Source organism: Syngnathoides biaculeatus, chromosome 18 (assembly GCF_019802595.1).
Source record: "Syngnathoides biaculeatus isolate LvHL_M chromosome 18, ASM1980259v1, whole genome shotgun sequence".
Classification (NCBI taxonomy): domain Eukaryota; kingdom Metazoa; phylum Chordata; class Actinopteri; order Syngnathiformes; family Syngnathidae; genus Syngnathoides; species Syngnathoides biaculeatus.
In genome coordinates, this window is record NC_084657.1 from 19,230,950 (window position 1) to 19,244,929 (window position 13,980).

The 13,980-nt window shown below is 41.8% G+C and overlaps 2 protein-coding genes across 16 annotated transcripts in view; one reads left to right on the forward strand and one right to left on the reverse strand.

Annotated features, from left to right (window-relative positions):
- Window positions 1–13,980, forward strand: part of LOC133492206 (phosphatidylinositol-binding clathrin assembly protein-like) — a 23,617-nt gene continuing 9,637 nt past the window's right edge. For 4 of the 6 annotated variants that reach the window (XM_061804267.1, XM_061804266.1, XM_061804268.1 and 1 more), the window contains exons 1-4: window positions 1–174; window positions 9,373–9,515; window positions 12,021–12,096; window positions 13,662–13,764. In XM_061804267.1, the coding sequence (XP_061660251.1) occupies window positions 45–174; window positions 9,373–9,515; window positions 12,021–12,096; window positions 13,662–13,764 (452 nt within the window). In that variant the 5' untranslated portion in view covers window positions 1–44. Of the gene's footprint in view, window positions 175–9,372; window positions 9,516–12,020; window positions 12,097–12,949; window positions 13,575–13,661; window positions 13,765–13,980 lie in introns of those variants that run through there. The other 2 variants (XM_061804271.1, XM_061804272.1) reach the window with 2 other exon arrangements.
- LOC133492207 (RNA-binding protein 4-like) overlaps window positions 12,614–13,980 on the reverse strand; it is a 24,389-nt gene continuing 23,022 nt past the window's right edge. For 9 of the 10 annotated variants that reach the window (XR_009792587.1, XR_009792586.1, XR_009792585.1 and 6 more), the window contains one exon: window positions 12,614–12,955. The gene's annotated coding sequence lies outside the window, so the exon portion shown is untranslated. The remainder of the gene's footprint in view (window positions 12,956–13,980) is intronic. The other variant, XR_009792580.1, reaches the window with a different exon arrangement.

Genomic DNA, 13,980 nt, shown 5'->3' on the forward strand with positions numbered 1-13,980 from the left:
AGTCGCCTCCTCTGGGCTCCAGCCGAAGCCGCTCCTCCTCCACCATGTCCGGGCCGACTCTGACGGACCGGATCGCCGCCGCGCAGCACAGCATGAGCGGCTCGACCATCAGCAAAGCCGTGTGCAAGGCCACGACGCACGAAGTGAGCGGACCCAAGAAGAAGCACCTTGACTGTAGGTGAAAACACACACGCTTCACGCAAAATGCCATCAGTCATGCGAGCTTCACACACATAAAGGCGGTCTTTCACCCTCCTGATTTCTCCTTTAATTAGGCGCCATTCACCCATTAAATGTGATCTATGGGGTGTCATTCAACGGATTTACACACAAAGAGGCCGAAATGCATTATCATGAAGTCCTGCAGCATCACCCCCACCCCCTTCACATTCAAGTTCACTGTCCACTGGTGCATTACTATCATTTATGCATGCATGTGTGTGTGGTGTCATAATCTGCACACTACTAATTGCCAGTGCATGCATTCGTGTGTGTGTGTATTCCTGGCATTATACAGGGATTTTTATATTAGGGAGCATTTTTTTTTTGCCCCGTAATAAATAACTGCACGTGATGGATGGAATGCACATGTACAATTAGGCATGGGTGAGTATGGATACCCAAGACCAGGACGATACTGGCCTTATTTCAATGTATCAGGAAATTCTGAAGGCTGTCAAAGTAAAAAGTAAGAAATGATTTTATAAATGATAACCTTTCATTAGGTTAATTGAAATTTTATGGATCAAAAGTTAGTAGTGGTATCATACTGTCGGTGAGAAAAAGAGTGTGAATAGTTGGACTGGTATTGGTCTGGAAAACAGTGCTATTAAACATCCCTACAAAGAGTATAATAGATCCTGCCAAAAATGAAGAAAAGAAGGCAGCCGCGCAGTGATAGACACAAGGTTTTAGAACCTGACTTACGAGACGATTTTGTTACGTGACAAAGCTCATAACTCAGTTTAGGTGTACGTCAAATCAAGTCGTCCCATTGACATGAATTAAAATGCGACACATCTGTTCTTCAATGTCTTGTCTTAATGCTAAGGCATTATGGAAAATGAGACTGATGGGCTAACGATTAGGAGGTATATCTGTAGTGTTTTAACCCTTTAAGCAACGGATATTTGGGGGGGGGGGGGGGACAGTGGAGCAACAGATGTAGAAGGACAATAGCCCAATACTCAGGCATATTATTTTTTTATCCTGATCTTTATCCTTAGTATCATGCTTTGTGATTTTCTCAAAACACGTCCTTTGCGGGATGTTATGTTTTCTGTTATTTTCAGACAATGGATATTACGTCTGCCTCTGTCAGGAGATATGGTTTGAACTTCCCACTTTATATAAGTTTCATTAAAGACTCAAATTTGTTCACAGATTGGAATGGATACGTACAACTATGCAGAAGAACTAGTTTAGTCTGCTTACTTTAATTCATCTGGGAGATGTACTTTGTTAAGTACTGCTGGTGTTTTGGTGAGTAACATACTGCTGATGGGCTCAGCCGTTACATCTTTGATGTCCATGTGTGACCAATAGTGTATTTGAACTGAGATGATCACAACTGCGAGCTGTTATCCCCCAAATTCAAAAGGGAGGCTTCTCTTTGAGGGAAATGTGCTTCAGTATTGGCGTTTTGGCTAGCAACAGGGTTCAAATGGGCTCAGTATTTATTTATATTACGTATCAACAATGGTGTCTCATAACAATGATAATTACGATTACTCCCTGTTTTTATCTTCCTGATGGGAAAAGGGAGGGTTCTTTTTGAGGGAGGCATTTAATTGTCTGAGAGAACGGTGCTGCTGTTTTTAGGCAGCAACAGAGGTCAAATACACTCAGCTGTCAAGTACTTTTTGTGTGAACCATGGTATCGAACACAACTTCCTTTTTTTCCTGATGGGAAAATACAGGAGTCTATTTGAAGGGGACATTTACTTATCTGAGAGGTATGATTCATTAGTCTAGTCTCTTTTGTTTTGGTTAGCAACAGAGTTCAAATGGACTCAATATTGTTTTATTGTTTAGTATCTTTGTTTCTTGATTGGAAAAGGGAGGTGTCTATTTGACGGAGGTGTTTCTTGGTTGTGCTTTAGTAAGGACTGCTGTTTTGGTTAGAAACTTGGTATACAGTAAAATGGGGTTAACATCAGACCATCCTGTATGAGGCAAGATAATTCAAGATAATCTATAACTGGTATTTTTTTTTTTAATCCTAATGGGAAAAGATAGGCCTTAGTTATTCTGAGAGACAAGCTTCTGTGATGCTGTTTTGGTTAGCAAAGGAGTTCAAATGGGGTCAGCGGTTAGCTATTTGGGATGACACAAACGCTTTCACATTTATAGTCACAACGTGTTTGTTTTTCTTGATGGAAAAAGGGAGGCTTCTGTTTTACGGGACTGCTAATTTGTCTGATAGACGTATCTTGATAAGGACTGCTGTTTTGGTTAGCAATTAAGTTTAAATGGGCTCATTATATGGGAACAATAGCTTGAGGTTGTTATACGGACGATCTTTTTTTTTTTTTTTTTAGACATGGAGGCGTCTGTCTATGAGAGGGAGACGTTTGTCTAAGACATGCATTTGTGCTGCTGTTTGTTTATCAGTAGTGATAAAATAGGCTAAACAGAATAGTGTCTATAAACTGATAATTACTTCTGATAGTTTTATGGATTGGAAACAGTAGCGGGAGTATTTACGTTGTCCTGGATAATGCAACAAGTCTTCAATTAGAGGGACAACCACCATTTGAGGTATACTGAACCTGTACTGTGAAATAGTGATACGGAACAGAGGGCAGATGGACTTGAAGGTGTAACTAATTTGCACCTAATGAATGCATAGAAAAATTGAGTATATACCAATGTTTCTATTCAATGCGGAGTGAAATGAAATGAATATGCAGGATGCCAATTACATTCGGTCCATTATTGTTGTTCGGGCCGCTAGCATAAAGGCCTTACAGTTACTAAACAACACAAAGCGATCCACCTTCAAACCACTAAATGTCACTGCAGCCACAAGGAGCTTTTCCAGAGGACGTTTCATCACTGGGGCGGCGACCAAACGTTTGGAAACAGGCCGATTTTCTGATTGAGTGAGCCAGCACGAGGCTACGTGAGGTTTTCACTAGTTATTTGACTAATTCTGACCATTAGTAGGTTTAGAAGCTTGAAGGAGAGACTGCACGCGCAGCTCGACGCACGCCTTCTCTTTTGTTTCCACCTTTCAATTCGAGCCTTTCAGATGCACTTCTAAGGTCAGACAAGGACACGGGGAAGAGGTGTGCTTGCGATGAGCCGATTGCGTGGGTTCGAGCCCCTCGACAGGCCGCCGCAGATCACCGAGAATGTAAAGGAAGCCCCCCCCCAACCCCGACGAGGCAGTCTTTGTGTCTTTGAGCAACAATTCATGAGACGAGTCTGCTCTCGCTCAGCTCGCCTCGTTAAACGGGATCATAAAGAGGAGACGCGTACTTGCTTTTGCTAAAGAATCGCTGCCGCCCGCAAATGGAACGGAATCAATGGGGATGAAAATAATGAGACGCGTTCTTCTTGTCGAGGGGGATTAAAAAACACATCCCTTTTCTGCAGACGAGTGCAAACAATGCAGCGGAAAATTTTTTTTTTATTAACTGTGCAAGCAATATTCTGTGTAACATTTTAATGTTCTTAATGGATGTACAAGGGTAAAAACCAGTCGCCAATGTAATATTGAAACAATAAAACACTGTTGTAAGCAGCTTCTAGTGGGTAGAACGTCTGCCCCACCGTTATGAGGCCTTCCTGTGTGATGCTTGTGTGGGGTATATCCGCATATTCATCCCTCGTTCCAAAAATAGTGATAATTCAATTTCTATGCTATTTTCAGGCATCTTTTGTGGACAGACATTTTTGGGAGAAAGTGCCAAAGACATCTTATCCATTAACACTGAATAATTTGATAAAAGTATTGTTTTGTAAAAACGTAAAATGTAATATCTGTGGATAACAAATAGAAATGGAAAAAACTAGCTGCTAGAACTAGCAGCTTCACAAAAATAACGAGCCGACTACACTGTAGGACTTTCTTTTAGGCTCACAATCATCACTGAATTCTATCTTGTATTCTTATTTGAGCTCCCCTGTTGAAACTCCGATTTTGAAAACAACGTCACAGCGATACTGGCCAGGCCGTTAGCGCTTGCGGCTGACATTAGCACTTTCTGATGACAGGACTGGATTTCACTGTTGTAGTGTAGTGTTGTAGTGTTCCAGTGTAGATTCTTCTTCTAAGAGTCCTTATTTAAGTGATTATTTTTTATTTGAGCCTCTGGCCTACATTGTGAACATTTGTGTCCACACTGCTTCATTTTTTTTTGAACCATTTTAGCTGCTTTAATACACATGTGTGATCTTATTAGTTTCACTTGAAAACCTGTGTGTGTGCTTTCTACCAGATTACATCATTTCATTAATTTTGGAGAAATTGAAGGAGGAATTCCATGTAATATTTTTTAATTTCGATAAGAGGGGGTTAATGTGGCGGCACGGTGGATCAGCTTGGTAAAGCGTTGGCCTCACTGTTCTGAGGTCCCTGGTTCAATCCCGGACCTGCCTGGGTGGAGTTTGCATGTTCTCCCCGTGCCTGCGTGGGCACTCTGGTTTCCTCCCAGATTCCCCAAAAATTAATTGGACACTCTAAATTGCCCCAAGGTGTGATTGTGAGTGTGGCTGTTTGTCTCTATGTGCCCTGCGGTTGGCTGGCAACTATTTCAGGGTGTACCCCGCCTCCTGTCTGTTGACAGCTGGGATAGGCTCCAGCACTCCCTGCGACCCTCGTGAAGATAAGCGGTGAAGAAAATGGATGGATGGATGGATGGAGGTTAGTGGCTTTCCGCACAACAATGGAGCAAATTTATGACATAATTTTGAAGTAGAGATACCATGATGTGACCATGGAGAAGACGATTATTTCAATTTAAGAAGTGGAAGGGAACAAGTGGTGGCTAGAATTTTTTTTAAGGTTGATTTACCACCTGCACATTTGTGCAAACAAATAGGAATTTGAAAGCTAATAATTACAAAAGTGAACAAATATTTTATAAAAGTAATAAATGTCCAAAAAATGGCCACCAACAAGATTTAATCATGTGCAACTTGGTGACTTAGTTTTGTTGCATTCAAATTTTGCAGCGTTGCACTGCAAATAGAAATTCAACATTGTCTGGGATTTTTTTTTTTTATTTAAATACAGTCCAGATGTTCAGTTGTTATGGATCCCCCCCCTCGCCAAGCCCAGTGAAACTTTGCACTAAAGCCGTGATTCATTGTTGTCTCTTGCAAGCTTTGCTGCTCATTAACCCAGTCGGAGTGGGCTCTCATCAGCACCGTCTTGGTGTCGTGACCTTGACAAAGAGAGATACAGGCTGTTGGGGTAGGGTGGGGGTGTGTGGGGGCGGACTCTGTGACTATTTAAACCCTCACAACTATTTACAAAGCGTGGCGAATGATGAGCACGTCACACCGAATAAAATGGGATTTCATTAAGTCGCGGCCGCTTGGATCGGCAACAGAAGCAAGATTCCGCGGAACGTGTCATTGAGGCTGGAGTGACCACTCACTGCACAGCGTGATGTCGCACATACAGCTTGAATAGAAGGCTTAATCAAACATCGGCGCGATTTTCATGTATATGAATTATTTTTAAAAAAAGAGCTAAAGAAGACATATTATGGAAATTGTACTTTTTTACGGCACGTGTACACAACGGAACACAGTGCTGCCTTGCAATGTGGGTGCAATTTGTTCAGTAACCACACTTGTAACTCGAAACATACCTCAAATTATATTAGTGAAATGAATGGAATGCTGTTATCCGTTCCCCGAAAGACAACCCCAAAATTTACAATGTATTTTGTAACAAGGAAAATGGAAAAAAAATGGAAATTTTATATTATAAAAAAACAAGGAACAACATGTTTAAATAGGTTGTAAAATAATTGAACAGTTCATGTTTGTATTTGATAGCCAGCAGAGTGAGTTGGAGAGCAACACTGAGGTGGTTGCTTTAGAGTGCCTCGTTGTTGGCCGTGAGTCGCACAGAGAAAGACGGGGGAATGAAAGACCGGCTGTGGAGCTGAGCTTTAAAAATATTAAAATGAACTATTTTACACTTTTTATATTGTAATATACGGTGTACTCTACTAATGCATACACATACACTTTACATACACACTCGTACAAATGACGTGGCCCATGTGTTTTACAAATGAGTTGGGGTTAGTTGGACTTTGAGCAGAAAATACTTTTCCCGTCCATACGGGTGCTCACGTTTTTTTCTCCACATTCCAGGCTCTGCTGTAATCGCAAAGCTCAGGCTCCACCCTCAGTCGTCATGGTAACAAAAGCCAGACTCACCATTGGCCTTGCAGTTTTTTGAGTGGCTCACAAAATGCGATGTAAGTTATAATGTGCTACAATAGCCCTTTATCATTTTCACAAAAACAGTGACAGGCAGGACACCTGGGAACTTTTTTTGTGTTACGAAAAAACCAATGCATGTCTTTTTAAAACTGTATTGCGCCCCACCTGTGTGTTTCCTTTCTAAGAAATCAGGTGCCACAGTCATGCAGTAGATGCGTTATTATGTCCCGCTGTCACGCACCAGTGAGTAAATCACAGCTGATGCATTAGCAAAAGGCAAGCGGATGGGGGCAGTCGTCTTGATTTTAGTCCTTTATTGTGACACTCTTCCCCCAATTTATTCAATTTTATTCTTATTTACGCACAGGATTTGAAGACAATAAATATAATCCATGTTTTAGGGTTCTGTGATGAACTCATTGGCAAGAGGCCACAAGCACATAATTAGCGACGCCTGCACAATCTACTGAAATCGAATACGAGACACCAATCAAACATTTTGGCCTTTACAAAAATATTAAAGTTCACTCTTGACATTTTCTCCCTCGAAGAAATATATATGAGTTTACAAACATAATGTCGTTACCAGATAACTAACTAGTTAGCCTAGCTGCTCTATTTTTTTGTTGCACATTGCTGCCCCTGCCGGGTCAGTCTTGGTACAACGAGAGACATCTGGTTCGGCGGATGAGATCTGTGGTGGATGTGATTTTTAACAACCACAGTTTGGTATTGATCACACACGTAAGATGTGCGTGAATATTAAACGTTTAATATTTACGATTATCGGCGTGACCTAGCAGAGGAGGGCAAAATCCCTGTTAACGCACCCCACACCAGTGTTTTGCGCTACAAAAGCCCGTTTCTACTTGAAATCAATTACCTTAGCGGCATTGTCACCACAATTTTTGTGTAAATCTTAAAAAGTAAGGACAGCCACAATACAGGGGGTCCTCGGTCTACGACAGAGATCCGTTCCTACAGTAGCGACTTAATTCGAATTTCTACTTAAGTCGGATTCCACCACTGAAGTCAGAATCTACGTCCAAATACATTGACATAAACAAGATGATGTACTTAGCATTACTGCTGAGAGGTGGACGGAGAAGAAGAAGGAACCTGGTCCTCAATCCTCTCCATCTCCACAACTCTCAAAGAACCTTGTTTTTTGATCATTGTATCCAACATGGGAACGGAACCCTTCACATGGGCTAAAATACGGGCTTTGTCTTTAATAATTGTCACTATGGTCGAACGACTGAAGCCTTGGTGGTGTTGGTGTCTCTCCTTCCTCCAATCTTTTGAGGATCTTGCGCTTCATTTCCATGGTAATGGATTTTCTTTTGGCTGCAGAAGCATTGCTAAAAGACGCGGCTTTCTTCTTTGGGGCGATAATGTCTAAAAAAAGAGGGCGAAAAATGCAAAGATACTGCTGGCGCAAAAATACGGATAAGCTTTAGCCAGACAAAATGACGGATGGGGTACTGGCGTTGTAAAGTCGAAACGTCTTAAGTCGGGACTGTCTCAACCCGAGGACTCCCTGTCAGCAACTGTTTACTATGAAACTGATTATTGATTAATCGTGTCTTGAAGCAGCACTACATTACAAACCACCACACTGGATACCCTCTCAGGATAATCGTTGTCAACTGTGTGAAATGGATTGTCGAATAATTGCTCAAGATAATCTTTTCAAGACAATTTTGCCGTTTGCTGATTTGGATCGCAGTTGTCTGGACGCATGTACCCTGCAAAAGTGCATTTCTAGGAGGGCTGCCATTAGAATCAGCATGTTTGAAGCACAAATGTCTCCACACGTTCCACCATTTTGCCTTTGTGTAGACACGCCGGATGGACGTCTCGGGAGGGCCAAACGTTGAGTCAACTCGGGTTTTGTTTCTTTTCATCTCCGCGGGAGGGGGGAAAAAATGAGGTTAATTATTCATCGCAGGCCTATTCATTTTCCTCACATTATGCGTGGAGGCATGTCGATCGAGTACCACCGCTGGAGTGACTTTATAATGTAACTCTCCATCTTTTCTATCGACGTGCTTGGTGAAAGAGAGCCTTGGAGTGACTGCCAGCCAATGGATTTCCCTGCCTGTACATCAGCTATCGTTAAACAATCATTTGCTCCTCAATCTTAATCCTTGTATTGAATCGGTATGGATGTATACTTCACCGCACTTTTCTCATAAATGATAACTTTGCCATGCGAGCCATTTATTTCCTCCAGAGTGGCTAACGCTAAGTAAAGAGGTGGAGCTTAAAGGGTCCTAAATGTCATCCGTTCTCATTTCTCCTTTTCGTTGATCTCTGCGTGTCCAATCCCCTCCTTAAAATGCTCATTTGTTGTTGTTGTTGCAGACAATACTGCGGACTTGTGTAAAATGATGCTGACTATCCTTGCTAATGTCCTGTTCTATGATCTGTATATTTAAATAATGTAACCAGTAAACTAGTGATTGATACGTGTTCGTTTTAGGTCACATTCTAATGCTGCTGACTATTCTCACCGCTGTTCACATTTTTATTTCATATCTACTGCATATATAAGCGATGATTTAGATATGAGCAATGAACTAGTTATTAATAAATGTATTTTTATGCTACATACAGTAGCATTCTGCTATTGCTGCTGCTGTTCGTATTCAAGTCTACATGTATTGTTTGAGTTATTTACACATCCTTACTTTCTGTATCTATATACAAAAGCAGTTATCAGGACATAAGAGTAGTTATTAATACATGTATATTTTTTTATGGTGCAAATGGTAAAAATATGAATGAATGAATTTAAAGCTCTTATTATTCATGAAGATGCCACATTCACTTCCTGATGTTTCAACTATGTAAATAGATGTATTTGCATTATTATTGTCATTGTGTGCTTCTACTGTCCACTTTTTTCAAATGTATTTATTATGAAATCACAATTGCCCCTTCTATCCCGTAATGCAGATCTGATCCACTGCACCAATGAGCTTAACGTCAGCATCCCTCACCTGGCGGACACGCTACTGGAGCGCACGGCCAGCAACAGCTGGATAGTGGTCTTCAAGGCGCTCATCGCCACGCATCACCTCATGATGTACGGCAATGAGGTGAGGGCACAGGAGGCACCGCGGGGGCCACAGACACACACTACTGCATTAGTGTAGGATAGTAACAGATGATGTTCCGAATCGATTACAAATTTGGGTAACGTCACCACCATAAGAATGTAATGCAGGGGACCTCCTGTACATGGATTCTATCATCAATCCTAATCTGGCATGTTTTAGGCAGAAAGGATTCCACTTAAGTAAACAAACTACAGTATTCCCCCCCACCCACCCCACCTGATGACGACTGGAAAAGTAACCTTTTAATGAATTTCATTTTAAGGAACTATCTGCCGTAATTGACCTCTCCGATAGCTATATTCAGATCCGCCCACTCAAGTTTCCAAAATGGCAATTGAACAGAAGATGTTTGAAGTCGATTCTCTATTGCGTATTCCTGAGAATATTGGGCTATGTTTTTTGCCAAATGCGTCAGACTTGTCCAAGAGAGTTCTACAGAGCGGTCTCAACTATTTCACGCAAGGATATGTACATGAATGTTGGCGATCGATGCAAAAATGTTTGACGCCTCACAACCTTCATATTGAAATCCAACAGGATAAAATAGTGGAATTGTACTGTGCATGGAAAGCAGCGCGAGTAGTTTTTACTTGGAAAGATCACGAGTAATATCATTGTAGTCTTTATAAGTGAGATACGTTTGATTTTCTATAAGTGGATTTAAACAATGGGGATTCACTCAGTCAGTGCCGTAGTCACCAGATGAAAAAGTTTGACTCGGCCCGTAATCGAACCCAGTGCTCTGTCTTATAAGTGTGATGTGATAAAAATGGGCAAATGGACATTTCTCTTGCATGACATGGCGCATTTACGCATCACTAACCCAACACTTCGACATAAAACAGGACACACTTCATTCAGCAGGTGAGTGATAACGAACAAAGTGAAAGTTGTTCTCGCGCAATGTATAAAGCACTGATAATAATTCAATCAAACTCAGAGAAGATACTTCTGCCTCACTTACCTTCGAACATACAGCCTTGTGTTTGTTGGTATTGTTCACATTTAGTTGTACGTGCGCTCTTCCGCGAGCCTTAATCCATCGTAGACTCTTTGTCAACTGTGTTTTAGGCTTTGGAAAATGAATCAACCGGGCTCCTTGTAACCTAGCAGGATATCTTTCATCAGAATTGCACGTTCCCCAAGTGCATCTGAGGACCATTTTGTTCGTAACATTAACTTTTCCAATCGCACGCTACTGACCACCAGCATTGCTTTGTGGGACCATACGATGAGAGGGGCGTGTCAAGCCAGAGGTTAAGACAATGTGGCTATCTGATTGGCTATTATTGTTCGAGTGATTGACAGGTCAGAAAGGTCCATTCACTGATTATGTGCTGCTTTTGAAATGCCCTAAAGTGCCCCAAGATGTCACCAAAGCCCTGTTTGGTAGAAAAGTGGCACTTTGGCATCATCTAGCAGTGCTAAAGAACTCAGGAGAAGTGAGAGGAGGAACTTCTGTGAAATAATGTAGGTCAATGCCTGGAGTAAAAAGTTGAGCTCTGGTGCCATTTTGAAGCAGTTATAAGTCAACAAGTTCTTTCTTTAACATTGGCTCATAATACTTCAGCTCACCACTTAACTGGAGCACATATGAGGGAGCAAAAGGGACCACAGAACTCTGATTTCCGCCTCCTTCCACTGACTGCCGTAGTGTTTTGAATCCATGTTGAAATCCATTTCTTTTTCAATCCCAAAACATTTGGGCCCTGCTCCGCCTGAACTCTCTGAGCTGCTCCATCCCTGGGCTACTGCAAGGTGACTCAGGACGACTGACCAGCTGCTTGTACTAAGGTCTAAGCGGAAACTAAAAGGGGATCATACTTATTGTGCTGCTGGAATGACCTCCCTTTTGTACATTACAGACGCCAACTCACTGGTCATTTTTAAAAGTCAACTTTAGAACCTTTTTTTTCCCTTTGGCTTTTAACCTGACACGAGAATATCTGTTTTAGGTTTTTTTTGGTTTTTTTTTTTTTTACACTGTCCAAAGTGGTTTTTTTCAATTGTTTGATATTTTATCTTTTTTTTTTTTAAAAAAAAACTGGTGTACAACAGTCTGTCACAGCTGTGGTTGTTCTTAAAATATTTTCCCTTTCTAAAAGTGCAAAACCTTTTAGGGGTGGCGTCAATTCCTCGCAGATTTTCGCTATTGGCGGCAAGGCTCCGTCCCTACACTGGGGGGAATACTCTCGATACTTCTACATTCCTACAACATGCTATTCCAAATAATATGACATGACAGGGTTAATAAATGCAGATATTGTCTCTGCTGGTGCAACAACTTTTAGTGGATTGGGGCTATTTTTACATACCGAGTCTTATTAGGTCTACACCCTTAAAAGTCATTCAGAAGAGCTGAGGTCTTAATGTGGACTTATGATAGCTCATCAAGTCCTGTCTGCAACAGCCCAACGTGGAACGACGTGGAACACCAGCACGTCACTGACTCCTCCCTCTCTTCTCTTCTCTTTCTTCCCTCAGAGACTGATGCAGTATGTCGCCTCTAGAAACACCCTTTTCAACCTCAACAACTTTCTAGATAAGGCCGCGCTACAAGGTGATAAATGACCCCATTTGACTCTGCAGAGCTGTTCCGCCCATCGAATGACTTCCTGTCTCGGGTCGTCCCAGCACTGTAACACTGTCGATATGTCTATAGCATGTGGGCTAAAAGATTGGGACACACCTAATCAGTCAACGATGTTTGGTGAGACTTGAGCGGTGTCAACACAAAGTGATTTTTAACATCTTAATGGGTTGCGATTTCATTGAGACAGACCCCACAGATGACAAGGGAAAAAAAATTGCTTTGTGTGCTCTCGGTGGGTGGCATGTTTGACACATTGCACACATAACGATGGTATCTCAACTGAACATTGTGAGTCTTCTCCGACAAACCAGCCATCTATGGAAGGATAATTGTGGGCCTCCACTGTTTTCTGAGCCACACCACAGACTCCAGGATAATCATCTGCTTAATTGGGCTTTTGGGGATTTTGGTTTCAACCATTATGTTACGTGTGAATTTAGACTAACATCCCCTTTGTTCAAACCAGCAAAATGCGACAAGGCAGTTGTATTGCGTTTCTGACAATTTAATCTCACACACATCACCACGACACAAACACGATAAAATAGCTCACACAAAATGGGTGTTCAAGAACAGAGTAGTTGAGCCACAACAGCGAATAGTCACCAATGTTGAACGAGTGTTCCCAAACAAGTAAACGTTCGTCCCACCGAGTATTCCAAGTTAGTGAAAGTTCCAGCTGGTCCAAAAACGAAAGGCGGCAGGTGTCCGTGTAGCTCCGTGTTCCAAGCAGCGGAGTTTCCCAGAGCAGCGGTGAAGTTGTAAGAAGAAGCCCCGTTGTCAGTCTTTCTCGTCCTTATATAGGTAATCCTTGAAACATTTCATACTTCAGTGACAAAAAGGGCACAAAGAGTTTGTGTCACACGGACCCAAGAGCATTAGGGGTTAACCGCGTCACAACATTAAGGACTCAAAAGTATGAAAGGAAACAGTGTCACAAAGATCCGCATTCTAGCAACTTAAAAGCATAAGAGGAAAATAAAGACAACAGAGAATAAAAATACGCACACAAATAACAATTGTTAGATCACATCATGGCGGAATAATCAGTTTTAACACAACTGACACCAAAGTGAAACCATCAGGGATCTTTTAGAGAGATTTGATGATCGGGTCTTTGCCGACTTTAATCGGAACAGTGGGGGGAATGATCAGGTTTGGCCCAATCACAAGTATTGTATGCGTGTATCCCACTTGTAAGTCATTTTGAACGTGTTCAAAATTTGTGATTGTCGGGAAACACACCCGACACAACAGGATAATTGTTCCAGATCATCGTTTAGAGTCATCTGAAAATCGGGTTATTGATGGCTTTGATTGGTTGGGGCGTGGGGGCTCACATTTGGCCTAAAGTCTTTTGTCATATTTTGGAATTTGTCATCTTACCCCGACATTTTTTTTTTACATATATGGTCAATTGCCTGCTCTGAGCTTTATTTAATAAGGTCTGTAAAGGTGTGCTTGGATGTGTTTGGTGTTCATTTTCTAATGCTAAGACTAAGATCCCCACCCCCACCTATCGCTCCCTTCAGGATACAACATGTCCACCTTCATCAGACGGTACAGTCGCTACCTGAACGAAAAAGCCATGTCGTTCCGGTTAGCAGCGGTGGACTTCACCAAGATGAAGCGAGGGTAATACACTTACATACAGTACAGACCGCCGCAACCACCAACATACTCTTTGCATTATCTCCACCAAGGAGACTATGTACAGTAGAATTTTTTCTTTGGGTGTGCAACTTCCTGCCTAGTTTTGGATCCTCAGTCATCCTCTATCTAGTTACAGTTAGTAATTGACGCCGTCATCCGACTGCTTAGTGATGAAGTACTGCCTCTGCGAGTGAAAAC